The 27,937-nt window shown below is 42.4% G+C and overlaps 1 protein-coding gene across 1 annotated transcript in view; it reads right to left on the bottom strand.

Annotated features, from left to right (window-relative positions):
• Window positions 1–27,937, bottom strand: part of LOC124612526 (probable asparagine--tRNA ligase, mitochondrial) — an 88,756-nt gene that overhangs the window by 56,571 nt on the left and 4,248 nt on the right. The window contains exon 3 of the mRNA XM_047140789.1: window positions 9,248–9,482. Coding sequence (XP_046996745.1) covers window positions 9,248–9,482 — 235 coding nt within the window. The remainder of the gene's footprint in view (window positions 1–9,247; window positions 9,483–27,937) is intronic.

Consider the following 27,937-nt stretch of genomic DNA (forward strand, 5'->3'; position numbering starts at 1 on the left):
ACGGTAAACAAGTGTAGGGGTACCATCCTTGGGAAATTGACATAGGCCTCTGAGCAAGTCGATCCGGGGACGGAGCCAAGGCGGTGCTGTACCCCAAGTTGTCAAGAAGGTTTTAGGAAAGCGGAAGGAAAGGGAATGGAGCAGTTGACGGAAGCGGACTCCCGGGGGTAGTAGGGAGGAGGAGCGGCCTGCATACCCGACATCAAGGGAGGCGTCGAAAAAAAGGTCATGGGCTGGATTAGCAGGCATGGAAGACAAATGGCTAGCATAACGACTCAGAAGGACTGCCCGCCGATTGGATAGCGGAGGTTCAGCAGTCTCAGCATAAAGGCTTTCCACAGGGCTGGTGTAAAAAGCTCCAGACACTAAACGTAATCCACGGTGGTGGACAGAGTCGAGACGCCGAAGAATAGACGGCCGAGCAGAGGAGTAGACTATGCTTCCATAATCCAATTTCGAGCGCACTAAGGCGCGATAGAGGCGGAGAAGGACCACTCGGTCCGCTCCCCAAGAGGTGCCATTCAGGACACGGAGGGTGTTAAGGGAACGCAGACAGCGAGCCGAAAGATAGGAAACGTGGGAGGACCAGCACAGTTTTCTGTCAAACATAAGACCCAAGAATTTAGCGACGTCGGAAAACGGAAGGTTGACAGGACCTAGATGTAAGGAGGGCGGAAGAAACTCCTTACGTCGCCAAAAATTAACACAAACGGTCTTACTGGGTGAGAAACGGAAGCCGGTATCGATGCTCCACGAGTGGAGGCGATCGAGACATCCTTGAAGACGTCTTTCAAGAAGGCTGGTCCGTTGAGAGCTGTAGTAGATCGCAAAATCGTCCACAAAGAGGGAGCCCGAGACATCAGGAAGGAGACAATCCATAATTGGATTAATGGCAATGGCAAACAGTACAACACTCAGCACGGAGCCCTGGGGTACCCCGTTTTCTTGGGAGAAAGTACGGGATAGAGTAGTGTTCACCCGCACCCTAAATGTGCGCTCTGCCATAAATTCGCGAAGAAAAAGGGGCAGCCGGCCTCGAAAGCCCCAAGAGAACAGTGTGCGGAGGATGCCTGTCCTCCAACAGGTATTGTATGCTCTCTCCAGATCAAAAAATATTGCTACCGTTTGGCGTTTCCGGAGGAAATTGTTCATGATATAAGTGGAGAGAGCAACAAGATGGTCAACGGCAGAACGATGTTGTCGGAATCCGCATTGGGCTGGTGTTAAAAGACTGCGGGATTCCAGCCACCAAGCTAAACGGTAATTCACCATACGCTCCAAAACCTTACAGACACTACTCGTGAGAGAAATGGGGCGATAGCTAGAGGGGAGATGTTTGTCCTTTCCAGGTTTCGGAACGGGAACGACAATAGCTTCCCGCCATCGCCTCGGAAAGGTACTGTCAGTCCAAATGCGATTATAAAGGCGAAGGAGGTAGCGCAGGCTATGGGTTGATAAATGCAGCAACATTTGGACATGGATACCATCCGGTCCTGGGGCGGAGGAGCGAGAAGAAGAGAGTGCATGTTGGAGTTCGCGCATGGAGAAAACAGTATTGTAGCTTTCGCGATTTTGAGAGGAGAAAGCGAGATGTCGCACTTCCGCTGCACGTTTCTTCGGGAGAAACGCTGGCGGGTAATTTGAAGAGCTCGAAATCTCAGCAAAGTGCTGACCCAATGAGTTAGAAATTGCGACGGGGTCCACTAAGGTATCATGCGCGACAGCGAGTCCAGAGACCGGGGAGAAACTAGGCGCGCCTGAGAACCGTCGAAGCCGACTCCAAACTTCCGAGGAGGGAGTGAAAGTGTTAAATGAGCTAATATAGAATTGCCAGCTTGCCTTCTTGCTATCGCGGATGACGCGACGGCATCGCGCACGGAGCTGCTTATATCGGATACAGTTGGCCAAAGTTGGATGGTGACGGAAAATGCGAAGAGCACGTCGCCGCTCACGTATTGCGTCACGGCATGCCTCGTTCCACCAAGGAACTGGGGGGCGCCGGGGCAATTCGGAGGTGCGTGGTATTGAACGTTCCGCAGCTGTGAGAATAACGTCGGTAAAATGTGTGACCTCATCGTCGACGCTGGGAAAGCGACGGTCATCGAATGTCGCTAGAGACGAAAAAAGTGTCCAATCGGCTTGGGCAAACTTCCAGCGTCGCGAGCGCATATATGGCAGTTGAGGCTGCAGTCGAAGGACACATGGAAAGTGGTCACTCGAGTGTGTATCATCAAGGGCGAACCATTCGAAGCGCTGGGCTAGCGGAACAGTACCGACCGCAAGGTCCAAATGAGATAAATTTGCCGTGGAGGCAGATAAAAATGTGGGGACCCCAGTGTTGAGGCAGACTAGATCCGCTTGGTGGAAGACGTCTAGCAATACTGAGCCACGTGGACAAGGATGTGGAGATCCCCAAAGCGGGTGGTGGGCATTGAAGTCCCCAACCAGCAAATAGGGGGGTGGAAGCTGATCAAGAAGATGAAGGAGATCAGCTCGTGCCAGTGGTGTAGACGATGGAATGTATACCGTACATAGAGAGAACGTGTATCCAGAAAGGGAAAGACGGACGGCGACAGCTTGGAAGGAACTGTTTAAGGGGATTGGGTGATAATGGAGAGTATCATGGAGCAGAATCATGAGTCCTCCATGGGCTGGAGTGCCTTCAACAGAGGGGAGGTCATATCGGACGGACTGAAAATGAGGGAGAACAAAGCGGTCATGGGGACGCAGCTTTGTTTCCTGAAGACAGAAGATGACCGGCGAGTAGGATCGTAAGAGGATCGACAATTCATCCCGATTGGCGCGAATGCCGCGGATATTCCAGTGGATAATGGACATAGGGTCAACAGAAAATGGAGAAACGTGACCAAGGGCGCTGTCAACTCAACGACTGCTCAGAGCTTGCGACCGACAGCATGGAATGGCATTCAGTCGAAGGCAGAAGATCCTGATCCATAGGTTGGTCAGGAGCAGCTCCTGCCACCAACGATCGGCCAGTTGACCGGCCACCAGCAGTGCGCCTCGGCGACACGGAAGATGGCCGAGGGCGATTTCCGCCAGGTGGTGCTGTAGTTGGGACACGCCTTGGCGGAGAAGGAGAGGAACTGTGTTTCTTCGTAGCCTTCTTGGAGGTATGATGTTTAGATGAAGGAGGAACCGATGGTTGTGAAGTTGCAGTACGTAAAAACTCTTCACGAGAATGCTCTTTTTTCGAAGACTTGGCGTCTGACTTTTGGGCTCGAGATTTAGCAGAACCCGACGAAGGGTGAGCCATAGAGTGGGCAGGCGAAAGTGGTGAGGTTGAACGGGCGATCTTTGCGCTGGCCGATCTGACGACCGTGGTACTAAATGTGAGGTCGCAAGTCTGCGTGGCCGCCTCCTTTGTTGGCCGAGGAGAAGCAAGGACAGTGCTGTATTTTCCTTTCTGAGGCACGGTGGGCTGTCGACTGGCGAGTAACTTTCGAGCAGCAAAGGTCGACACCTTTTCCTTCACTCTTATTTCCTGGATGAGCTTTTCATCCTTAAAAACGGGGCAATCTCGAGAGGAAGCAGCGTGGTCACCCATACAGTTGATGCAGTGAGGGGATGGAGGTGGACAAGCACCCTCATGGGCATCCTTGCCACACGTAACACATTTGGCCGGATTGGAACAGGACTGGCTGGTGTGATTGAACCGCTGACATCGATAGCAACGCGTAGGGTTTGGGACATAAGGGCGAACGGAAATTATCTCATAGCCTGCTTTGATTTTTGATGGGAGTTGAACTTTGTCAAATGTCAAGAAGACAGTGCGGGTTGGAATGATGTTCGAGTCAACCCTTTTCATAACCCGATGAACAGCGGTGACGCCCTGGTCAGACAGGTAGTGCTGAATTTCTTCGTCAGACAATCCATCGAGGGAGCGTGTATAAACGACTCCACGCGAGGAATTTAAGGTACGGTGCGGTTCCACCCGGACAGGGAAGGTGTGGAGCAGAGAAGTACGCAGCAATTTTTGAGCCTGGAGGGCACTGTGTGTTTCTAACAACAGGGTACCATTCCGTAATCTGGAACAAGACTTTACAGGACCCGCAATTGCGTCGACACCTTTCTGAATAATGAAAGGGTTGACCGTGGAAAAGTCGTGACCTTCGTCAGACCGAGAAACAACAAGGAACTGTGGCAACGATGGAAGAACCGTCTGTGGCTGAGACTCAGTGAACTTACGTTTGTGAGCAGACATAGTGGAAGGTGAGGAAACCATTGCGGAAGAATCCCCCATGATTACCGGCGTCTCCGATGGCGCGCTCCTCCCTTGTGGGGGCCCTCACCGAGGGCACACCCGCCTTAGGTGATTGTTCACACCTCAGGTCACACCTCCCGACAAACGGACGGAGGGACCAATCGGCACTTTCGGAAGGTATCAGCTCGGGTAATCACCCCTCCCTGGGCCTGGCCTTTACCAGGGGGTACGTACGTGTCCTACCTGTCTACCCGGGGCGGGGAATTACGCGTTACCCCGTCACCGGCTACGCATGGAAGTGCGTGGGTCGGCCTTCAGACACGCACAGGGAGGAAGAAAGAGAAAGGGAAAGGAAAGAAGAGGGGGTCTCAAACGCCGCAGCGGAGAAAAGGGTAAAGAGAAGAGGTAAGGAAAAGAGAAGGACAAAGGAAGGAAGAAGACATACAAGCAAGGAAGAAGAAGAATGTGGTACATTTACAAGCGTCCGTCTCCGGACGTAGGCGCAAACCATACTCCCAGAGGGGGAGAAAGTGAAGGAAAGAACCAGAGGTGAGGGGGGGGGGGGGGGGGGGGGGTAAAGACAGGGGATGGGGAAGGATGCGGAAAGGGAAGGTATGCAGCCCGGAAAGGAAGGAAGGCCACATTAGCTCGGGGCCCCGTGCTCGCTACGCACGTATCCACAAAAGAGTTGTGGATCCCCTGGGGGGAGTTTAATAATTTATGACTACTTAGAACAACTAGAAAGTGAGAGATCCTCTACTCCTCACTCTACAGTTCAAGCACTGTGCGACTGACAGGCATATCATTAGGACAGAGAAATGGTGATGAGATTTCAGACAATGTCTTTGGAGCAAACACAAAACACACATGGTTCCAGCAGACTACACTGTCCTGTCACTGTGCCTCAACTATATGGTGAATTGTTATGTGTACTTCTTCCATTATTTGACAAATGTGTGGGCTATTGAGAGTCGTGGAGTGTATCATTTATAGGTTTAAAATGTTCTGATTGGATGAAATCAAATTCAAAAGTACATAAAATGAAATCTGCATTCAGCATCTGAGTGAAAAAGATATCACGATTGGTGATGCCACACAAGGTACAACCAATTATGTGATTCAAGTCAATTTTTGGTGTAAAGTTGAGTACCTTTTCAAAATTTAAATACCTATAATGAATGTGTTTGCTATTTTGGCTACAAAAAGCAAGGTCATCTTCCAGAACTGTTGAAATTTGTGAGAGCACTTTTTTGCCATTCCAGCACGTAATGCAAATGTTTTTTCACTGATTTTGTCCCAGTGGACAAATGAAACAAACAGATTAAATGTGGTCTCTGTGAGGGGAGGGGGGGGGGGGGGCAGCACTCCATCATTTAAATATAATTGAATGTTTGGTGCTCTACAGCTTTCAGATATTTATTAAAGGACATCTTCTATATGCCATGAACTGCACTATAAATGTTTATTTGCCAAAACTGATTTTCAGGTTTACAATCCACCATTGTGGCATACAGAGGAACAAACAACTGTATGCACATGAATTTCTACAAAATGCTAAATTTATATCTAGTAGCTGAAATATAAGTCTACTTACATTATGTACCTCTATAATAGAAACACGCATGTCAGTCAATATGACAGGATGTGAAACCTTATAATTTCTAATATTCCTTGACGTGTGAATCTTGATATGGTTTTTTATGTTTCATGTTTAGCTGCTCTGTACTTACTATTGCTTCCAGTTACAGTAGTAATGAGTATCCTGCTGTTCATGAAATATTCTTACACCCAGGAATGATTTTGCTTTCAGTTAATCGTTTCTGATCTCCTACTCATCTCCTGCAAAAATTTGTTTTATGAGCTAGAAAATAACCCAGTTATTCACCAATAAGGAATTTTAATCCACCTCAACTTATAATCTCAGACTGAATATGTTATCTCAAAGGTTGGACAGTCCGAATTATGCTGCACCCGACAAGACATGACACTAATGTGATCTGAGCTGAAGAAGACAGAACCACCATCATTGCATTTAATTATTATTCAAGATCACCAACATGCTGGCAATGTCCAGGTTAGCAGTCAATTTGTCTCTGTTCCGGCCAAATAATCCAATACCATGGTTTGTCCAAGTAGAAGCCAGCTTTTGCTACTTAGTAATTACAGCTGCCTCAATGAAATTCACCCTCGTACTGAGTAAACTTGACCACCGCTACCCCGCACAAGTACAAAATGTGACTACTGCACCCCCTCAAGAGAATTCATATGAAAGGCTTACATCAGAGTTAATCCAGAGAGTCACAGTGTTGCACAAGGAGCAAATCTCGTAAGATACAGACAATCGAAAGCCATCGCAATATCTGCATCACCTGTGGAGCAAAGTATATGCAGTTACCATTCCTGACAATTTACTATGCACACCGTGGAGCAGCAGACTACCGCTGCACGTCAAGGTTTGCTTCACAAATGGAAATGCCATCAGATCCAGTGGTGGGGCTCACTGATTGAATTCAAAACGATGACTACAAACTTCTGGTGTCCTGGCTGCTGGCTATCTCAGTTGGACAGGCTGTGAGCAGTCGTGTGGCAGAAATCTCAACGAGTATGGATTTGAAAGCCTAAACAAACAGCTACAGGGGCACTGTCAGAGCTTTTCCACGCATGCTGAGTAGAAAACTTACCCACCAGACGTGAAGAAATAATTTGCAAACTGCTGCCAATTACTGACAAACTGGATAGTCCATGAATAGTTTCCTTTTTGCCCACTCCCTTTTGTCATGTCTAGCCTATTATATTCAATGGCCAATAAAATTTCACAGATATGACATATTGACACCAACTGTGTGCAAACAGGGGAATCTTTCCTCCTGCAAAACCTGTCTTGCCCTGAGGAAGGCCATTGTAATAAGGCCGAAACCTCAGTCTTACAGTTAATATTTAAAGTATTTTATACGGTGATGTGGTATAACACCCAGAAATTTTTTATCATTTAAAATATCAAAATTCCACAAAGAGATTGTGATTTGCAAAGTCCGGTAATGAATTTGAATATTTGTGTGAGTTCCCTCCAAAAGATTTTATTAAAGTATGGATTTGTAGGTGCACTAAGAAATATAAGCAAGAAGTAATAACTTAAAAAAGTAATTATGCTTTGCTGAAACATAACATTTTTTTGCTGCTCAATAAAGTATTTTAACCGGCTATGCTAGTTATTTCATGAGATATAAGACAACAAGAAATATGACAATGGTGGCATATATTCTGTGACAGATTGGATCATGGGCCATACAACAGAGGAACAGCTACAGTGCAAAAATTGTTGGGCATTACTTAGGTAAGCTTACAATCTTAATGGTTGAAAAGTCTATAAACTGATTAATAAACTAAAATGGCTAAAGAGTACTTATGGCAGAACCAGCTCTTCCAATGTATGCTGCTGTTGGCAATTTGTTATTGTTCGTTGTAGCCAGTTGTGTGATAGTACACAGTAGTCAACGAGAATCGTTCAATCTTACAATCTCATTTGTCACCAAAGAGATAAGAGTCACAAATATTTGGCCATTTTTCTAAATATGTAACAATTTCCAAGATTGTGGTTAGGTTGGGATGAAATAGCACAGATTAAATCACTGTGAGTGAAAAGAGCAGCAATGAAACTTATAATCTTGATTTTATGTGATTGCAGGCTCTCTCAGCATATTTGAACTATGAAATCTTCACAGGTTATCAGCCGAGTGGCGTCGTCTTCTAGTTACAACGTTTCAATGGATTACGTATCCATCATCTTCAGGTAAAGAGGGTAGATACGCAATCCATTGAAACATTGCGACTAGAAGACAACACCACTTGGCTGATAACCAGTGAAGATTTCATAAATAATCTTGCTTGTCACAAATATCTGGCTGCGGAAGCCATGATTTCAGAGCTAGTGCTTAGTGTGGGACCTAATAGCTCACTTTGGACCAATTACTAGCTAACTTCATATACGAGACAAAGGATATTGCGAACAAGCAATGTCACCGGCTACCAACATCCAACTCACAATTGGTCATATCCGCTTTCCATAATTCACTGTGCAAACAGTTGCCAACTGCAGCAGACAACAAAGTCTGGGTACACAGTATGTGCACTTCCACAAATTACTGCCTTTTTTAAACAAAAGTCAAGAAAAAATTAATCCCACGCCAAAAGTAATACAGCTTACATCCATAACATGATAGGTGGGATATTAGTAGGATTAGCATCACCTTTTTAATGAAACTTAACGAAAACGTGTGAAAAACATTAAACAAATCACATTGTTGACTAGAATATTATGAGTAAGAAGAAAGGGTAATTGAGAAAGCAACAGTTGAAGTCAATTTAATTCCAAATGTATACTTCTTTCCTACGCCAATTTCCTTGATTCACTTCTGCTAGCAAGAAATATTTCTTGGATGTGGAATGTTATAGGCGTAGTATTAATACTGATGTATATCAATACCTTCTAATACTGCATAGCCTGCAATGCACAACATGTAACCTTGTGCCCTGTTTCATCAGCCAGAGGATCCAAATTCTTTTCCTCAATACTAGTAGCACTTACGGAATTTACTTCATACGGTGAACTTGGTTTCTCTCACTAGAATGACCTTAATTTACACTAAAATCTCCAGTTATTGATAGCCATTTCACTTTATTCCCCTGCACTTATCATCATTCATAGCACTATATTCCTCACACCTCACATTCATATTTTTCTTTCTTTTTATGGTGCTTTTTTGCATTTTCTGTCTTTGGTTTTCTCCTCCTCCTCTACTTGCTGTTTTTCCTTCACCCAAAATGTCTGTTCCCAGTGATTCATGCCTTAATCTCTGATTTGTCAATTTGTCCTCAATAGCACTAGCCTCCCAGACTTACAAGTCTTATTTGTCTCCCTCTTTTATTATTGAAATCCTTAGTTCTGGTAGCTTATACTTCTGACAACTACTGTTGCTGGACGTTACAAAGATCTTGACGAGTGCAATATTAAGATGTCATGCTCACCTCAAGAACTCTGCATCTTTCTTTTCCTGCCAAGAGCTCTATATCATCAGAATGCTCTGCCAACAAACATTCTGCTGATGCACGGACTAGACCTTCTGCCGCAGCAGACACATCATCCAGATTATCAGAAAATGCCAGTTCTGCCTCAATCATGTAGAATTCAGAAAGATGTCTACCGGAACGTGAATTCTCCGCGCGAAATGTTGGGCCAAAACAGTAAACATTACCAATTCCCCTGCGAAATACCAACAGTTGCAGTTACTGAAATGATAAAATTAATAATATATCCAACAGAAAATATCACTTACATTAAAATATTACAAAATACAACATTTTTATTTGTTCAGGTAATTTTAAATCATTTTAACTATTCACAACAAAGTCTGTAATTTTTCTTTTAGAATATGCTATAAATTTCAGTGTCAAATAATATACAAACATCCCATCCACATAAAATCTACAAAACCTTTAGCACGATGATGGACACTTGACATGTGATTTTTGTGCTTGTCGAAGAATAAGTTTTGATTGTATATTTTTTTTGAGTTCCTCATTTTGAATATATCTTCAGTATATACATATTTAGTGATTATTATATTGAAATTTTACCTGTACACAGAATTTCCGATAGTCTCATCTAGGTCTGACCTTTGTTTACATGCCAAACTCACACATGTAATAAACCATGAGCATCTGCAAGTATTTTATACATACCTTTTGCTGTGAATAGCTGCAGTAGAATCTTTTTTCTTGTCACACAAATGAAGATTGCAATTTAGAAATATATTGTGCTGTTTTGAACTTCTCTTAGGAGTGATTTGTGTGTTAACATTTTATGTATGTACATCTGAAATTACTGAACTCATGCTAGTATCAAACTCAACAAAACAATGTATGTTACATTGGTTGATTGGTTGGATGATTAAAGGGCCCAAACTACTAGGTCATCAGCCCCACTTTTCTCGAACAGACAGGTCTACATGACAGTAGGTCAGAGATAGTCTACCATGTAAAATCCCGGGAAAGAAAAACCCCAAGGTCTACAAAAGATCAACAAAGGTGACATATGGGATGAAGAGAAGAAAGGGAGACAGGGGAAGGAATGTAGGCGAGGTGCCCCACCTCGGGAGCAGCCAGAAGCCCTCGTAATCAGAGTACAATGAGGTGACTTACATCCCCCAACCCTGCCACTCACCAGAGGTACCCTACTCATATGTTACCTAGGTAAGACTATGAACATGGACAGGGCAAGAACACACAGATAGACAAAAGATGAAAAAGTCTAACAGACCATGTGAAATGGAGGAAGAAGAATAAAAGAGCAGGTAGGACGAGGACTGGACTGGACCATTGAGCCCAGGCAGCCGCACCCCGCTCTGGGCAAAGGAGGCAACAGAGAGTTCTGCCAACCCCTCAATAGGCTGATAAGGTTACAGGGTCCTCCCTTAAAGAAAGTAGTAAAAGTCTTCTTCACGAATAAAACATAAAACTAAGTCAGACACTGAAGCATCCTCTCCTAACACTAGGGGTAGCTAGTCAGGGAGATTAATAAGAGTCCACTGCAGGGTGGCAAAATGTGGACTACTGTTGAACGGGAACCACAACAACAGTGGGATGGGTCCTCGTGACAGAAGAGATGACCATGAGTCAACCCAGTATGGCCAACATAGAGCCAGCAAAGGACAGGAGAGCTCTTGCAAGAGGCCTGCATAGAGGACCTCCACAGATTCTTAGTCTCCTTTATCACTGGTAGTTTGTTTGGTGAAGTCAGAGTGAGCCATTCTGTATTCCAGATTCCTAAAACCTGATGGCATAATACCAATTAGAAGTCTTTTTCAGAATACTGATCTCAAGAATCTGTTTACTGGTAGCCAGTTTGGTCAAGCTACCAGCGAGTTCATTCCGCGGAACCCCCATATGGCCCAAGGTCCAGACAAAGGTCACTGAACATCCACATTGTTCAAGGGCATACAGGGAATCCTGGATAACAATGTCTGAGGGATGGTGAGGGTAATGTTGGTCAAAAGCTTTTTAAGTGCTCAGGGAGTTGCTGCAGATGAGAAAGCAACAGATATGCTTGGGAGCATGAGATATGGCTACCAATTCCACAGTGGCAACAGGACAGCCATCTGGCAAGGAATCCATTCAGTATGTCCTGCATGAGCATAAGCAAAGCCTATGTAACCAGCAACCAACTGAGCCATCAGTATAGACTACTTCTGAACCCTTGAATACACCAAGAATGGATAAAAATTGGTGGTAGAGGGCTTCGGAAGGAATTGAGTCTTTCAGACCTTGTGATAAGTCAAGATAAAGCTGAGGCCAAGGGATGCATCACTAAGGTGTATGTGAGTGGGCTCAGAGGAGAGGTGGAAGAGGAAATAACTGGAGTTCAGAGGGGAGGGACCAGATGTGGATTTCAATCACAATCCCTGATCTGACTCACCATTGCGAGAGATGGAGTTCCATGTCTGTAAAGAGCAGATAATACTTCGGATGCTTAGAGGAGTTGTGAATGTGGATAGGATTATTGACAAGCTGTTGTTGGCACCTGATCTGCAATGGAGGGAGCCCAGCCTCCATGAGTAAGCTGTTCAGAAGGCTAGCTCGAAACACTCCCGTCGCAAGTCAAACCCTGCAATGGCGCATCGGATACAGTATCCACAATTCTGGGGGAGGTGTCAAACCATATGCCAGACTCTCATAATCAAGACAGGACTGTATCAGGATTTGTAAAGCTACAGAAGGGTGTGTGATCTGCAGCCCAGCTGAAGTTACTCGGGCAGCAAAATGTATTTACATGCAGCCAGCACTTTCGCTTAGGCTGAAGAGGATGGAGAACCCACATCAACTGAGAATAGAAAATGAGTTCTAACAAGGAATAAGTTTCCACCACACTGAATACTTGGTCATCAAGGTAAAGTTCTGGTTTGTGGTTAACGGTGCAACGATGACAGAAGTGCATGACGTGAGTCTTGGCAGCTGAAAACTGAAAGCCATGGGTTACAGCCCATGTCTGCACCTTCTGTATGGTGCCTTGCAGTCAATGGTTAATGAGACCCACACTAGAGGAGCAATAGTAGAGGCAAAAGTTGGCAGCATACAAGGAAGATGGTATTCAGGACCTCACAACTACTTTTAGACCACTTATGGCTACTAGAAAAAGAGGGATACTCAGTACAGAGCACCACAGGACTCCATTCTCTTTGATATGGGAGATACTAAGGGGAGCACCAACTCAAACCCAGAAAGCCTGGTGTGACAGGGAGTGCTGGATAAGAATCAGGGGTGGACCCTGTAGATCCCATTCATGTAAGGTAGCAAGGATGTGGTGTCGCCTTTTACAGGTCAGAGAAAATGGCTATAATGTGTTGATATCGAGCAAAAGTTGTCCAGATGGCAGACTCCAGGTAAACCAGATTATCAGTAGTGGAATGGCTTGGTGAAAACCAGCGTGGGATGGAGCCAGAAGACGCGGAGACTCAAGGAGCCAACACAGCCGCCAGCTCACCATGCATTCAAGTAACTTACAGAGAACACTAGTGAGACTAGCTGGGTGATAACTGTCCATCTCTAGAGTGTGCTTACCCGTATTCAGCACTGGGACAATGATGTTTTCTCGCCATTGTAATGGTAACTTGCCCTTGCACCAGACACGGTTAAAGATGGCAAGAATATGATGTTGCCAATCTACTGATAGGTGCTTGATCATTTGGTTTTGGATGTGGTCCAGTGCTGGAGCTAAATCAGGGCAGTGGGCTAGGACACTGGTGAATTCCCACTCACTGAATGAAGCATTATATGGCTCCAGGTAGCATGTAGTAAAAGATAATTGTTTTTGCTCCACCCATTGTTTTATGACACAAAAGGCAGGTTGATAATTCTCAGACACAGAGACCCAAGCATAATGCAGACAAAATGTTTGGCAACGGCTTATGTGTCAGTGTAGACCGCCATTCAAGACAGTGCCAGGTACACCAGCAGGTGTCTGGTATCCACAGAGAAGTCTGATCTTTGCCCAAACCAACGAAGGGGAGATACTTGGTCCAATGGTTGAAATTTACCACTCCCAGCATTCTCATTTCTGTCATTTTATTATGTGGTGAACCTGGGCATGGAGTCATTTATAGGCAATGAGGTGCTCCATCAATGAGTGCCACTTATGGAACTAAAGAGCCTACTTACGATCTCTAATGGCCTTTGTGATTTCTGATGACCATCATGGTTCTGTCTTCCATCGGAAAAGCCCGAGGAACAAGAGTCGTCAACCCAGCTGCCGAAAGAATGGCTTAGTTGTATTCTGGACTGTCTCTTTGATATCTCCACGTGATGGGGAGACAAGGGCGACAGCAGAGGTGAAAGCACCCCAGTCAACACTGTTCAGAGCCCATCTGGGCAGGCGTCCATGGGAGTGACACTGAGGGAGAGACAGGAAGACCAGGAAGCGGTCACTACCACACAGGCCATCATGGACTTGCCAATGGACAGATGGGAGAAGACAAGGACTGCAAATGGAAAGGTTAATGGTTGAGAAAGTTCCATGCACTACACTGAAGTGTGTGGGGGTACAAATAGTCAAGAGACAAAGGTCAAGTTGTGCCAGGAAGTTTTTGAGTTCTTTACTGCAGCCAGTAATCATGGTTCCACCCCACAAAGGATCATGGGCACTGAAATCATCTGAGATTAGGAAAGGTGGGCAGAGGTGAGAAACCAATGCAAACAATATGTTCTGAGACACTTTACCATCAGGAGAGAGGTATACATTGCAGATAGTAATATCCTGAAATGCCCTTACCTGAACAGTGACAGCCTCCAAAGGTGTATTAAGAGGAACAAGTTCGCTATAGTGTCCATAACGTGTGTGCAAACTCCGCTCGACACACAGTCACAGGTAGCATGATTCTTATAGAATGTTACATCCTTTTATAAAGAAATAAGGATAACAGATATCAGATTTTTTTTTTAGTTTCATGTATTTACAGACTGTTTTCCTTTGCTATAGATATTTTACTTGATCACACGTAGAAATTGTGAGAGCTGCCATAAGAAAATGAAGTTGTGGGGTGCATTGTGAGAGCTGTAGCAAATGGTTTCACTGGGGAGAAAGCTGTGTGAAGAAAGGAAGACTAGGGTTTAACATCCTTCTGACAATGTGAGAAGAACTCTTGGCAGGTCAATGAGATCCTGCAAAATATGCAGCATGACTAGAGCAATAGAGGAGCAGGAGAGGAGATTTCTGTCCATCAGGTACACTTCAGTGAAGCTAGGAGAGAGCTAGTAAGGATGAAGAAAGGCAATGGTGAGGGAGCTGTTCATGAACTGGCAGTTGGTAAGAAGGCTAGTAGGAGGAGGTCATCATCTGATACTTATGTTGTGTCTACCAGGAGCAGATTGCAGCTGCCAGAATTGGGGGGAGGTGAGCCTCAAGATGGTGTAGTAGTAGGAAATAGGCAGTAGACTCTGCCTGTGAGTAGGACGGCTAGGAATGATACAAATGTTAGGAAGAAGAGAGTACCGATGCTAGATAGCAGTCATTGCAGTGGTGTAGGCCCCCAATTGGTAGCATTTTCAAGCTGTTTCCTGGTCTTGATCAAGGGGCTGAGGTTTCATGACCTCTGTGTAAGATTTTCATGAAGGCTGATCAGACAGTGACAGCGGGCAGGCCATTGAACAGCCTGGATAGAGACATGGAGTACAAATAGATGGTGACCTGAGTAAGGCAGTTTCTCTAACTGTTAGCACCAAGGTGAGCTCAGCTGAGCTTGGCTTCATCTTGGCAATGCTGTACAGTGAATCAGTGCAAAGCTGGAGATGGCACTGATGACTGCTGCATGGGCAAATATTCCACTGGTGTTGGTGGGGACTATTGGGAAATAGAGCTACACTAGGCATGGTCTGCACATCAACAGGACTGGAAAAAGAAGATCAGTGGAGTCAGTTAGTAACTGTTACCATAGGTACACAACTAGATCTTTTTTAAGATAAATCATGACAAAGAATTCCCCTGCCTTGAAGTGTCTCAATCAATTTAGAGACTTCTTCAGTTAGTACTTGAAAGATAGAATGTACAACTACAGAGTGCACACACATTACAGAAATTTGCTCAGAATTATCTATTGATCATCAAAATGTGCAGTCTTAAAATAAATGGCACCAGCTTAAAGCTGAATTACGGAAATAAATTTGTTGGCTTCCATGGCCGGTGTCATTTGGATAAAATAATTTTGGGTATTGGGCCACATAAACCGCCCTGAAGAGGACCACAGCACATTGGTCGAAACATTGGCAATTTTGCTGTTTTAGTAGTTACAATGATGCAGCCCGACACCCAAAATTATTTTATCCAAATTGAATTACAGAGTTTGAACAGCATGATAGCACGCAATACAGGGCACTGGTGTAGAGACAGTCAAATACAGCATACAATGCGATCATCAGTGAATTTGCAAGTTGCTACTTCAGAACTACCTTAAAGGGTGGAGGACCAGGTATTTATATCACAGGTGGTGCATATGTTAAAGCTAGAGTAGATCAGATCACTATTAGCACAGATAAACATTTTGAGTTGGAAGCTACTGAACTAACAAAACTAGACTTTCATAAAATGTTAATTATTCCCTGTATGTACCAGTCATCCAGTGGTAATGTGGAGATCTTTTTCAACAAATTAGTTGAAGTCCAGGAAAAAGTCTCAGCTCCCAGAACTAACAAAATAATATGTGGAGTCATGAGTATTAACACAGGGTGTTGCGGGTAAATAATTAATAACTCCCTGAATGCTCTGAACACTTTTGGCATGGTAAAAATGATAAATGCTGGTACTGCGGTATCAAGAAGTTCAATATCTGTCTTAGACCATGCAATTACAGATAACAACATGGTAAAAAGAGAAGTATTTATAAGAGATCTTGGTGTTTTAATCATTACTGTCAAACAATAAAGTTAAAGACTGGTTTGACAAAATCCATACAATTGCAGGCTACAAAAGGATCTCCTTGAAATGTAAAATCCATACTTTGTTAGGGCACTGACACATTGGTTACAGTGCACTTACAGTGTCAGTAGCTTTAATGCTGCATGCTGACGTTGGCAATGCACTGACTTTCGTCATAGCCAACTGGGTGACAATATATGGTAGTAAATGAGAATTGCTGAACCTAATGTTTTCTTTCAGCAGAAGATACAGATTGACTATATATGGTAGTAAATGAGAATTGCTGAACCTAATGTTTTCTTTCAGCAGAAGATACAGATTGACTATATTTTCTTTTCAATATGAAGAGTGCCTGAATAACTCATATTATATCTTGATTTTTAAGTGTTGTTGCTGCTTTTTGTATTTATTTGGTGAGTGGAAAAAAACTAGATGTGCTGACAGACTGACCTGTAGTGTAACTCAAGACCTAGGTTTGGTTGGAATGGGACAATCTGCTAGTGAGTTGGCAATACCAATAAATCTCAACATGAAATTACAGTTGCACTTGATAGACTGATGTGTAGTCATTGCAATAATCTACTTGTAAATCATTAGATTAGATTAGAGATCATGAATATGACACTTCATAATGATGTGGAACGTGTCAGGTTAATAAAAGGTGTCTATACAAGATATTACATTACACAAAATATTATATGACACTTAAAATATATATATATATATATATATATATATACACACACACACACAAACATACACACAAAATTCTAGCTTTCGCAACCAACGGTTGCCTCGTCAGGAAAGAGGGAAGGAGAGGGAAAGACGAAAGGATTTGGGTTTTAAGGAGTCAGTCCAATCCCGGGAGCGGAAAGACTTACCTTAGGGGGAAAAAAGGACGGGTATACACTCGAAAGCTTTCACATCCCGCAACTACCCTCCCGACCTAATACAGAAGCAAATAACCAGAGCCACTTCCTCATCCTCTCAAACCCAGAACCTCACACAGAAGAACCACAAAAGTGCCCCACTTGTGACAGGATACTTTCCAGGACTGGATCAGACTCTGAATGTGGCTCTCCAGCAGGGATACGACTTCCTCAAATCCTGCCCTGAAATGAGATCCATCCTTCATGAAATCCTTCCCACTCCACCAAGAGTGTCTTTCCGCCATCCACCTAACCTTCGTAACCTCTTAGTTCATCCCTATGAAATCCCCAAACCACCTTCCCTACCCACTGGCTCCACCCTTGTAACCGCCCCCGGTGTAAAACCTGTCCCATGCACCCTCCCACCACCACCTACTCCAGTCCTGTAACCCGGAGGGTGTACACGATGACGAATGACTCCTTACCCTCTCCCTTAAAACCCAAATCCTTTCGTCTTTCCCTCTCCTTCCCTCTTTCCTGACAAGGCAACCGTTGGTTGCGAAAGCTATATCCAAAAATTCATCTAATGAGTAGAAGGAGTTGCCATTAAGAAATTCTTTTAATTTCCTTTTAAATGCTATATGGCGCTATTAGGTAAGTGACCAAAGACTTTTGTGGCAGCATATTTACCCCCTTCTGAGCCAAAGTTAGATTTAACCTTGAGTAGTGAAGATCATCCTTTCTCCTAGTGTTGTAGCCTGTACACCGCTATTACTTGTGAATTCGTTCGGATTGTTAATAACAAATTTCATAAGTGAATATATATATATATATTGTGAGGCTACAGTGAAGATCTCTAGCTCTTTAAATAAGTGTCTGCAGGATGATCTTGGATGAGCTCCAGCAATTATTCTGATTACACGCTTTTGTGCAATGAACACTATTTTACTCACAAGGGAACCTCCCCATCGCACCCCCCTCACTTTTAATTATAAATTGACGCAGTGGATAGGCCTTGAAAAACTGAACACAGATCAATCGAGAAAACAGGAAGAAGTTGTGTGAAACTATGAAAAAAATAAGCAAAATATACAAACTGAGTAGTCCATGTGCAAGATAGGCAACAAAAAGGAGAATGTGAGCTGTTGAGCGCCGTGGTCCCGTAGTTAGAGTGAGCAAATGCGGAACGAGAGGTTCTTGGTTCGAGTCCTCCCTCGGGTGAAAATTTTATTTTCTTTATTTTCGCAAAGTTATGCTCTGTCCGTTCATTCATTGGCGTCTCTGTTCACTGTAATAAGTTTAGTGTCTGTGTTTTGTGACCGCACCGCAAAACCGTGCGATTAGTAGACGAAAGGACGTGCCTCTCCAATAGGAACCGAAAACATTTGATTGCAAGGTCATAGGTCAACCGATTCCCACAGGAAAACACGTCTGAGATATTCTATAACACACTGGTGACGGCATGTGCATCACATGACAGGAATATGCTGTCGACCCACCCAACTTGCACACTTGGCGAATGGGTAAAAAGATTCTTCTACCTTGCCCGATTTAGGTTTTCTTGTGGATGTGATAATCACCCCCAAAGAAGTGATGAAAACATAAGAGTTTGTCACATAAACTGCAATAAATGAATGCAACAGTTTCACAGTCGCACAGTTTTCCCTGTGCTCTGTCAAAACATATGTTTTTTACGTTTTCAAATGTTTCCGTGTGTAGACCGTCAAATCCTGCATATGTCCAAGCAAATCTAAACATCTCCTGGAATTTTGGAGAACGAAGTTGATTATGTGTGAGTGCCTGAACTTTAATAATTGTCTGAAAATAAAAAATTAAACTTTTCACTCGAGAGAAGATTTGAACCAAAGACCTCTCATTCCGCAGTTGCTCACGCTAACCACGGGACCATGGCGCTCGCAAGCTGACACTCTCCTAGATGTTGCCTACCTTGCGCATGGCCTACTCAGTTTGTATATTTTGCTTATTTTTTTTCATAGTTCCACACAACTTCTTCCTGTTTTCTCGATTGATCTGTGTTCAGTTTTTCAAGGCCTATCCCTGTGCCAACTTATAACTAAATGTGAGGGGGGTGCGATGGGGAGGTTCCCTTGTCAGTGATGAGTTACCCCAGAATATGATGCCATACGAAAGCAGAGAATGAAAATAGGCGTGGTAAGCTAATTAACTCAGATGTATATCACCAAAATTTGCAATGACCCTAACAGCATAAGTAGCTGAACTCAAACGTTTCAGCAGATCCTTAGTGTGTTTTTTCCAGTTCAACCCCTCATCAATGCATGCACCTAGAAATTTTGAATATTCTACCTTAGCTACCGATTTCTGATCGAAATCTATATTTATTAACGGTGTCATTCCATTTACTGTGTGGAACTGTATATGGTATACTGTGTTTTGTCAAAGTTTAATGAGAGCCAATTTGCAGACAACCACTTAATGATTTTCTGAAAAACATCATTTACAATTTCACCAGTTAATTCTTGTCTGTTGGGTGTGATAGCTATACTTGTATCATCGGCAAAAACTACCAGTTTTGCATCTTCGTGAATATAGAATGGCAAGTCATTAATATATACTAAGAACAGCAGAGGACCCAAGATCAAACCTTGCGGCACCCCATTCTTGATTGTTTCCCAGTTTGAGAAATCACCAGTTTTTTGCATATTTCAATATTGCCAAAAACTGCAACTGTGAGGTTAAATTCTAACCTAACATAACAAAGTGACAGCTAACTTTGTTTACAAATTATAGAAAATTATGAATCAGCATTCTGATTCATTGCCAAAAACCATCTCATGATTTATCGTGTTCAATTCCCATCATCCAACAAGCAAGATGTAACAAAAATTGGCTCACAATGGAACAGCCACTGACACTGTTAAGTGCACTTTTACTGGCAAATCAAGCCTGAGATGATGCCAGATCTCTGAATTTTGCATGTTGCTTAAATTCATTTTTGATGAGATATTTCCAAAAATAGTCACTTCAACATCAGTAGCTAAGGAAAACATATGGACAACTGCAGGTGTTTCTAAGTCCTGCCAAACACTTAAATTTCTCAGTTCTTTACAAAAGCACTAAACTAATCCACAGACACAAGATTGTTATCACAAGTATAATAAAAATATACAGGAAGCTATAACTATCTGCAAAAAAATCAATAACAAAATAATACAGAACAAAGAAAATAAAAGCAAAGTAGTATGAGTATTAACTGGAAAAGTCAGACACAAGTATAATAACATACAAATCAAAGATGAGGGTAGAATAACAGAAAATCCTCAGGAATTGGCAAATTTTATGAACGGCTATGTTTCTGGTATTGCAGAGAAATTGCAAAAAAATTGCCTAAAACACATGTAGAACCCACAATGACTTGCACAGCAAGCACAACGGCTTTTTTTCCCACAATGAAACTTGAAGTCAGGAGGCCAACATATAAGTTTAACAATAAGAAGTCAGTAGATACAGAAGAGGTTCCAGTCTCTATTCTGAAGATGTGCATAGACAGCAAACAAGCCCCATTAACGAACATAACAATTGAGCCCAGAAACAAGGTTTGTGATGTAGAAAATTACAGGCCAGTTCCACTACCGTCTGCATTCTCAAAAACAATCGAATCAATCATGGCAGATAGACTAATGAGTTATATAAGCATATAGAATAATTTTAATGAAGTAGAGTTTTGTTTCAGAAGTGGGAGAAGTACAATATTGGCCACAATAGAGTTCACAAAAGTGATACTTGAAACTCTTGACAAGGATGAGTTACATGCATCGGCCCCTTACTGAATGTTTCACCAAGCACAAAGTCCCAATTGACTGAAAACAGTGCAAGTTACTCCTGTACATAAGAAGGATAAAAGAAATTACCGGAAAAATTACGAACTAATATCCTTAACACTGGTTTGCTGTAGAATTCTTGCCCTTTTCTCACACGATATCCTGCAAACCATGGATGAATGGCAACAGGCAGAATCCATATTCTTAGCTTTCCAGACAGTATCTGACACAGTACCCTGCTGCAGACTGTTAACAAATGTATGAGCATACGGAATAGGTTCTCACATATGTGAGTGGCTCGAAGTCTTCTTCAGTAACAGAAACGAGTATGCTGTCTTTCTTTCTACATCTACATCTACATCCATACTCCGCAAGCCACCAGACGGTGTGTGGTGGAGGGTACCTTGAGTACCTCTATCGGTTCTCCCTTCTATTCCAGTCTCGTATTGTTCGTGGAAAGAAGGATTGTCGGTATGCCTCTGTGTGGGCTCTCATCTCTCTGATTTTATCCTCATGGCCTCTTCGGGAGGTATAAGTAGGAGGGAGCAATATACTGCTTGACTCCTCGGTGAAGGTATGTTCTCAAAGCTTCAACAAAAGCCCGTACCGAGCTACTGAGCGTCTCTCCTGCAGAGTCTTCCACTGGAGTTTATCTATCATCTCCGTAACACTTTCGCGATGACTAAATGATCCTGTAACAAAGCGCACTGCTCTCCGTTGGATCTTCTCTATCTCTTCTATCAACCCTATCTGGTACAGATCCCACACTGCTCAGCAGTATTCAAGCAGTGGGCGAACAAGCATACTGTAACCTACTTCCTTTGTTTTCAGATTGCATTTCCTTAGGATTCTTCCAATGAATCTCAGTCTGGCATCTGCTTTACCGATGATCAACTTTATATGATCATTCCATTTTAAATCACTCCTAATGTGTACTCCCAAATAATTTATGGAATTAACTGCTTCCAGTTGCTGACCTGCTATAGTGTAGCTAAATGATAAGGGATCTTTCTTTCTTTGTATTCGCAGCACATTACACTTGTCTACATTGAGATTCAATTGCCACTCCCTGCACCATGCATCAATTCACTGCAGACCCTCCTGCATTTCAATACAATTTTCCATTGTTACAACCTCTCGATATACCACAGCATCATCCGCAAAAAGCCTCAGTGAACTTCTGATGTCATCCACAAGGTCATTTATGTATATTGTGAATAGGAACGGTCCTACGACACTCCCCTGCGGCACACCTGAAATCACTCTTACTTCGGAAGACTTCTCTCCATTGAGAATGACAGGCTGCATTCTGTTATCTAGGAACTCTTCAATCCAATCACACAATTGGTCTGATAGTCCATATGCTCTTACTTTGTTCATTAAAAGACTGTGGGGAACTGTATCGAACGCCTTGCGGAAGTCAAGAAACACGGTATCTACCTGGGAACCAGTGTCTATGGCCCTCTGAATCTCGTGGACGAATAGCGCAAGCTGGGTTTCACACAATCGTCTTTTTCGAAACCCATGCTGATTCCTACAGAGTAGATTTCTAGTCTCCAGAAAAGTCATTATACTCGAACATAATACGTGTTCCAAAATTCTACAACTGATCGACGTTAGAGATATAGGCCTATAGTTCTGCGCATCTGTTCGACGTCCCTTCTTGATAACGGGATACCTGTGCCTTTTTCCAATCCTTTGGAATGCTACGCTCTTCTAGAGACCTACGGTACACCGCTGCAAGAAGGGGGGCAAGTTCCTTCGCGTACTCTGTGTAAAATCAAACTGGTATCCCATCAGGTCCAGCGGCCTTCCCTCTTTTGAGCGATTTTAACTGTTTCTCTATCCCTCTGTCGTCTATTTGATGGTCTTTGATGGTGAATGTTCATTAGAGACAAGGGTATTGTCAGGAGTGCCCTAGGGGAGTGTGACAGTACTGCTCTTATTCTCTATATACATAAATGACCTGAAAGACAGGGAGAGGAGCAATCTGCAGCTGTTTGCTGACACTGCTGCAGTGTACTAGAAGGTGTCATTGTTGTGTGACTGTAGAAGAATACAAGATGACTTAGACAAAATTTCTATTGATTTGATGAATGGCAGCTTGCTCTAAATGTAGAAAACTGTAAATTAATGCAGATGAGTGGGGAAAACAATACCACAATGTTTGAATACAGCACTAGTAGTGTGCTGCTTGATACAGTCACACTGGTTAATTGTCTAGGTGTAATGTTGCAAAGTGATATGAATGGAACGAGCACAAAGGACAATAACAGGGAAGGCAAATGGTCGACTTCAGTTTATTGAGAGAATTTTAGGGAAGTGTACCTCATCTGTGAAGGTGACTGCATACAGAATACTAATTCTTGAGTACTACTCAACTGTTTGGGATCCCCATTGGCTCAGATTAGAGGACGACATCGAAACAATTCAGAGGTGTGCTGCTAGATTTGTTACTGGTAGGTTCAATCAAGGTGCAAGTACTACAGAGATGGTTCATGAACACAAACAGGAATTCCTTGAGGGAAGACGACATTCTTTTCACAAAACACTATTGAGGAAATTTAGAGAACCGGCATTTGAAGCTGACTACAGAACGATATTCTTAGATTTATGCAAGGCTTTTGGCCTGTTGACCACACAATACTACTAAACTAGCTAGAAGCACTAGGTGTAACAGGAATATCAAACAAGTGGTTACAGTCTTACCAGGAAAACAGAGTGCAAAAGATAGAGATAGTTTACACATCTGCTGATGATAAATTTTTAGCAATACATTAGTGTGCCTCAAGGTAGAGTACTGGGTCCAACTCTGCTCTTAATATGTGTCAGTGTTTTCCAGACATATAACACTTGGAATAAAAGTTCTCTTTGCTGATAACAGCAACATTATAGTGACTGATAAAAGACAAGAACTCCTTGTAGAGAAAGCAAATGGAACACTGAAGAATGTTTAAAATTGGGCAGTACGTAATAAATTGACCTCGAACATAAATAAAATTAATGGCACGCACTTCAGCACAAAGAGGGAAAACAACTCTATTGCACTGAGTAACAAACACAAATTTTTTGGGGTTGATTACTGATTGTCAATTAACATAGATGAACACAGAAAGATACTGGTAAAAGATTTAGGTGTTTTTGAATCATTTCAGGCAAATGTTGGAACGGTCCCCGTGAACATTTTGGACTATTTACTTCATTGTATTGTGAAGAAAAGTCCTAAATCATTACAGGATGCTATTTGAATGAATAAATAAATAAAATAATACAAATAAACATGTTGTCAACATCCTACAATTTATATAAATCTGTATGGGAAAAATTTAAAAATGAAGAATTGTTGGCCTTTCCACAACTGGCAAAATTGCACTACTTTGCTACAAACTGAGGGAATGACACTCACTGAAAATTCACAGTATTTTAACTCTACTGCAAGTTTTCAATCCCCAGAACTTTTTGTCATTTGTGTACATCAGGAAAGTAAACACTCATACATAATATTGGTTTCGTATTTCTTTTTGCTTTTCTGCCTTTCCCAGCACGGATGGGATGGACTACCATGAATACATTCCCCAAAGTATCATATAGGAGGAATGGAAAAAAACCTGCACTGAGGTGGACAATTGACAGTATGCTTCATCATGACAATCCTCCCAGTCACGTAGCAGTTAGTGCTAAGCAGTTTTCGGCCATAAACAAAATGACAATTGTTTCGCACCATCCCACTCACTGGAAATGATCTCCTGTGACTTTTTCATCTTCCCTTTAACGAAAATGGATGTAGACAAGACAAATTTCCAGAACAGAGGAGAGACAGAAAAAAACTGCCAAACATATACAAAAAATATCATTATAACTACAAGAATTCCAACTTAATTGAATCTTCCATGTAGGTGGCAGTTAGTCAATTGATTTAAAACAGGGGTCAACTGAACCTACCAACAAAGTATGCAACATGACTGGGGGGCAATATTTACTTTCAGGAGATAAAATTTGTAGTACATGTACATCAACATCTATATTCTGCAAACCGCTGTGAAGTGCATGGCAGAGGGTATGTCCCACTGCATCAGTTAATAGGGTTTCTTCCTGTTCCATTCACATATGCAGCATGGAAAAAATGATTGTTGCTGGCAGGAGTGGCCGTGCAGTTCTAGGCACTACAGTCTGGAGCCGAGCGACCGCTACGGTCGCAGGTTCGAATCCTGCCTCGGGCATGGATGTGTGTGATGTCCTTAGGTTAGTTAGGTTTAATTAGTTCTAGGCGACTAATTCTTCTTCTTCTTCTTCTAGGCGACTGACGACCTCAGAAGTTAAGTTGCATAGTGCTCGGAGCCATTTGAATGATTGTTTGAATGCCTCTGTGCATGCTGTAATTATTCTAATCTTACCCTCACTAACCCTATGTGAGCAATACATAGGAGATTGTAGTATATGCCTAGAGTCAACAGTTAAAGCTGGTTCTTGAAATTTTATTATTAGACTTTCTTATGGAAGTTTACATCTATCTTCAAGAGTCTTCCATTCTTGAAATTTTATTATTAGACTTTCTTATGGAAGTTTACATCTATCTTCAAGAGTCTTCCAGTTAAGTCACTTCAGTATCTCTGCGACACACCCCCACAGATTAAACAAACCTATGCCACTCGTGCTGCCCTTCTCTGTATACATTCAATATCCCCTGTTAGTTGTATTTGGGGTGGGTTCTACATACTTGAGCAATATTCTAAAACCAGTCACACAAGTGATTTATAAGCTATCTCCTTTGTAGACTGAGTGCACTTCCTCAGTCTTCTACCAATAAACCAAAGTCTACCATCCGCTTTATCCATTACAGTGTTACACCCAGGTATTTGTATGAGTTGGCTGCATCTATTATCAGTTGCTCTTTACATCCTCGTGCTCCTTTGCAACAGCCTTTTTGTTCTTCATTTTTAATTTTGTTCCTTGTTGTACGTGTCATTAATTTCTGTGTAATGACTGAAGTTAATATTTTGTATATTTCATATGTCTGCTTGTGTCTGTGTCTGTATGTGTGGATGGATATGTGCGTGTGTGCGAGTGTATACCTGTCCTTTTTTCCCCCTAAGGTAAGTCTTTCCGCTCCCGGGATTGGAATGACTCCTTACCCTCTCCCTTAAAACCCACTTCCTTTCGTCTTCCCCTCTCCTTCCCTTTTTCCTGATGAGGCAACAGTCTGTTGCGAAAGCTTGAATTTTGTGTGTATGTTTGTGTTTGTTTGTGTGTCTATCGACCTGCCAGCGCTTTTGTTCGGTAAGTCACCTCATCTTTGTTTTTATATATAATTTTTCCCACATGGAATGTTTCCTTCCATTATATTGTTAAATAATTTAGTTAGTTGTGAATGCGTTGAGGTGAACTTCTTTAGCCAGAAATTTGCTATTTTATCTTTTCCAAGGGCTTTCCAATTGTGTGTAGAATTAATTGCTCGGGTGACTTCATGTTGCAAAATTACCACTTGAGGCATTTGTGGTATCATCTTGTATGTGTCTGTTTCTGCTTGTATCCACCGTGCATGCCTGTTATGTTGTACCGGGTTTGACCATATGTTGCTCCAGAAGTGTTCCATGTCTGTTTTGTTTGGTGGATTGTCTATTTTAATGTGTGTGTTATCTATTGTCTGGTAAAATCTCTTTTGGTTTGTGTTGAATATTTGGTTTTGTTTCCTTCTATTTTCACTTTTTTTTTTGTATCTTCTAAGTCGTTTGCACAATGCTTGTAATTTTTGCTTCTTTTCATTTAATTGCTCTATTGCTTCTTGTTGTGAGATTTTACCTAATCTTTTTCGTTTTTTGTCTGATATTTCATTTCTTATAAATTGTGTTAGCTGTCCAATGTCTTTTCTAAGTTTTTCTATTCTGATCTGCAGCCTGTGTTGCCATGCTGGTTTTGTGGGTTTCTTCTGTGTGTTGGTTGGTTTTGATCTCTGCCTAGTGTGTATATTTAGTGTAGTGAGTGCTCCTATATAAACCAGTAGTTGTAACTCTTCCATAGTTGTATTTTCATTTATTTTGTTGTGTATGATTGTGTTGATAGTTGTTGTTTCGACTTGTGGGTTATTTTGTGGTCTATGCAAGAGTGGTCTAATGTCTGTATTTGTGTCTTTGTATTCTATATATGTCAGCTGAAATTTTTCTTCTATATCTACAATGTGTGTCACTTCGTGTTCTATTTGTGCTTGTTCTGGTGGCTGTCTTAAGATTTTGTTTTCCTCTGATTGTTTAATTGATGTGTGTTGTTCTTTGTTTGTTTGCTCTGGGATGTTTGAGTCCATTACTGTATTTTCTTCTTCTTCTGACTGTATATTATTTTGTTCCAGTATTTGTTGTACTTGTTGTTTGATGTTTTCTAATTCTGACTGGGGTATCCTGTTATTTTTTATTATTACACGGATCTGATCAGCTAGTCGTTCTTATGTTAAAAATTTTAATTCTGGGTATCTGGTAATAAATGTTGTGTATACTTTTGATCTGTATCCAGTTGTGTTGGTTCCTAAGTTTGTTGCTTGGTAATAACAGAACATGAGGTGTCGGTTAACTTCATCAGACCATCTCATCCTCTGTCTTTGTTTTCCTTCTAGGGTGGTTGCAGGAAGCATGTCCTGCAAAACACCTCTATTGGGATTTAAATCATTTTCCGTGTGGCTAGCAGTGTCGTTACCATTGTGGACGGGCATAGCGTTCAAGCGCCGTCCCCGACCATGACAGCGCTTGTCTGAGGCTTCATTAGTTCTGTCCTGAACCAACTAATCACACTAAAAGTGGCTTAGCCCTATTAGTGGTTTGTTCTTTTCGTCGCCTTTTACGACTGGCAGAACATACCGGAGGCTATTCTTTTCCCGGGCCTCCACGGGGTTTATTATTATTATTCTTTCTTTCTATTCTCAGACGTTATGTCTGGTCAAAAATGGAAAGTGACGCGGACCTTGATCAAGCGTGACTTCCTTTTAACTGTATTATTATTATTATAATTACAAACAAAATACAATAAAATAGGGGGAGTTTGTGTTCTAATGGAGTTTCACTGCACAAGGATGTTGGGATGTAAGAATGTGCTGGAGGGA

Source organism: Schistocerca americana, chromosome 4 (genome assembly GCF_021461395.2).
Source record: "Schistocerca americana isolate TAMUIC-IGC-003095 chromosome 4, iqSchAmer2.1, whole genome shotgun sequence".
In the NCBI taxonomy this organism is placed as follows: Eukaryota; Metazoa; Arthropoda; class Insecta; order Orthoptera; family Acrididae; genus Schistocerca; species Schistocerca americana.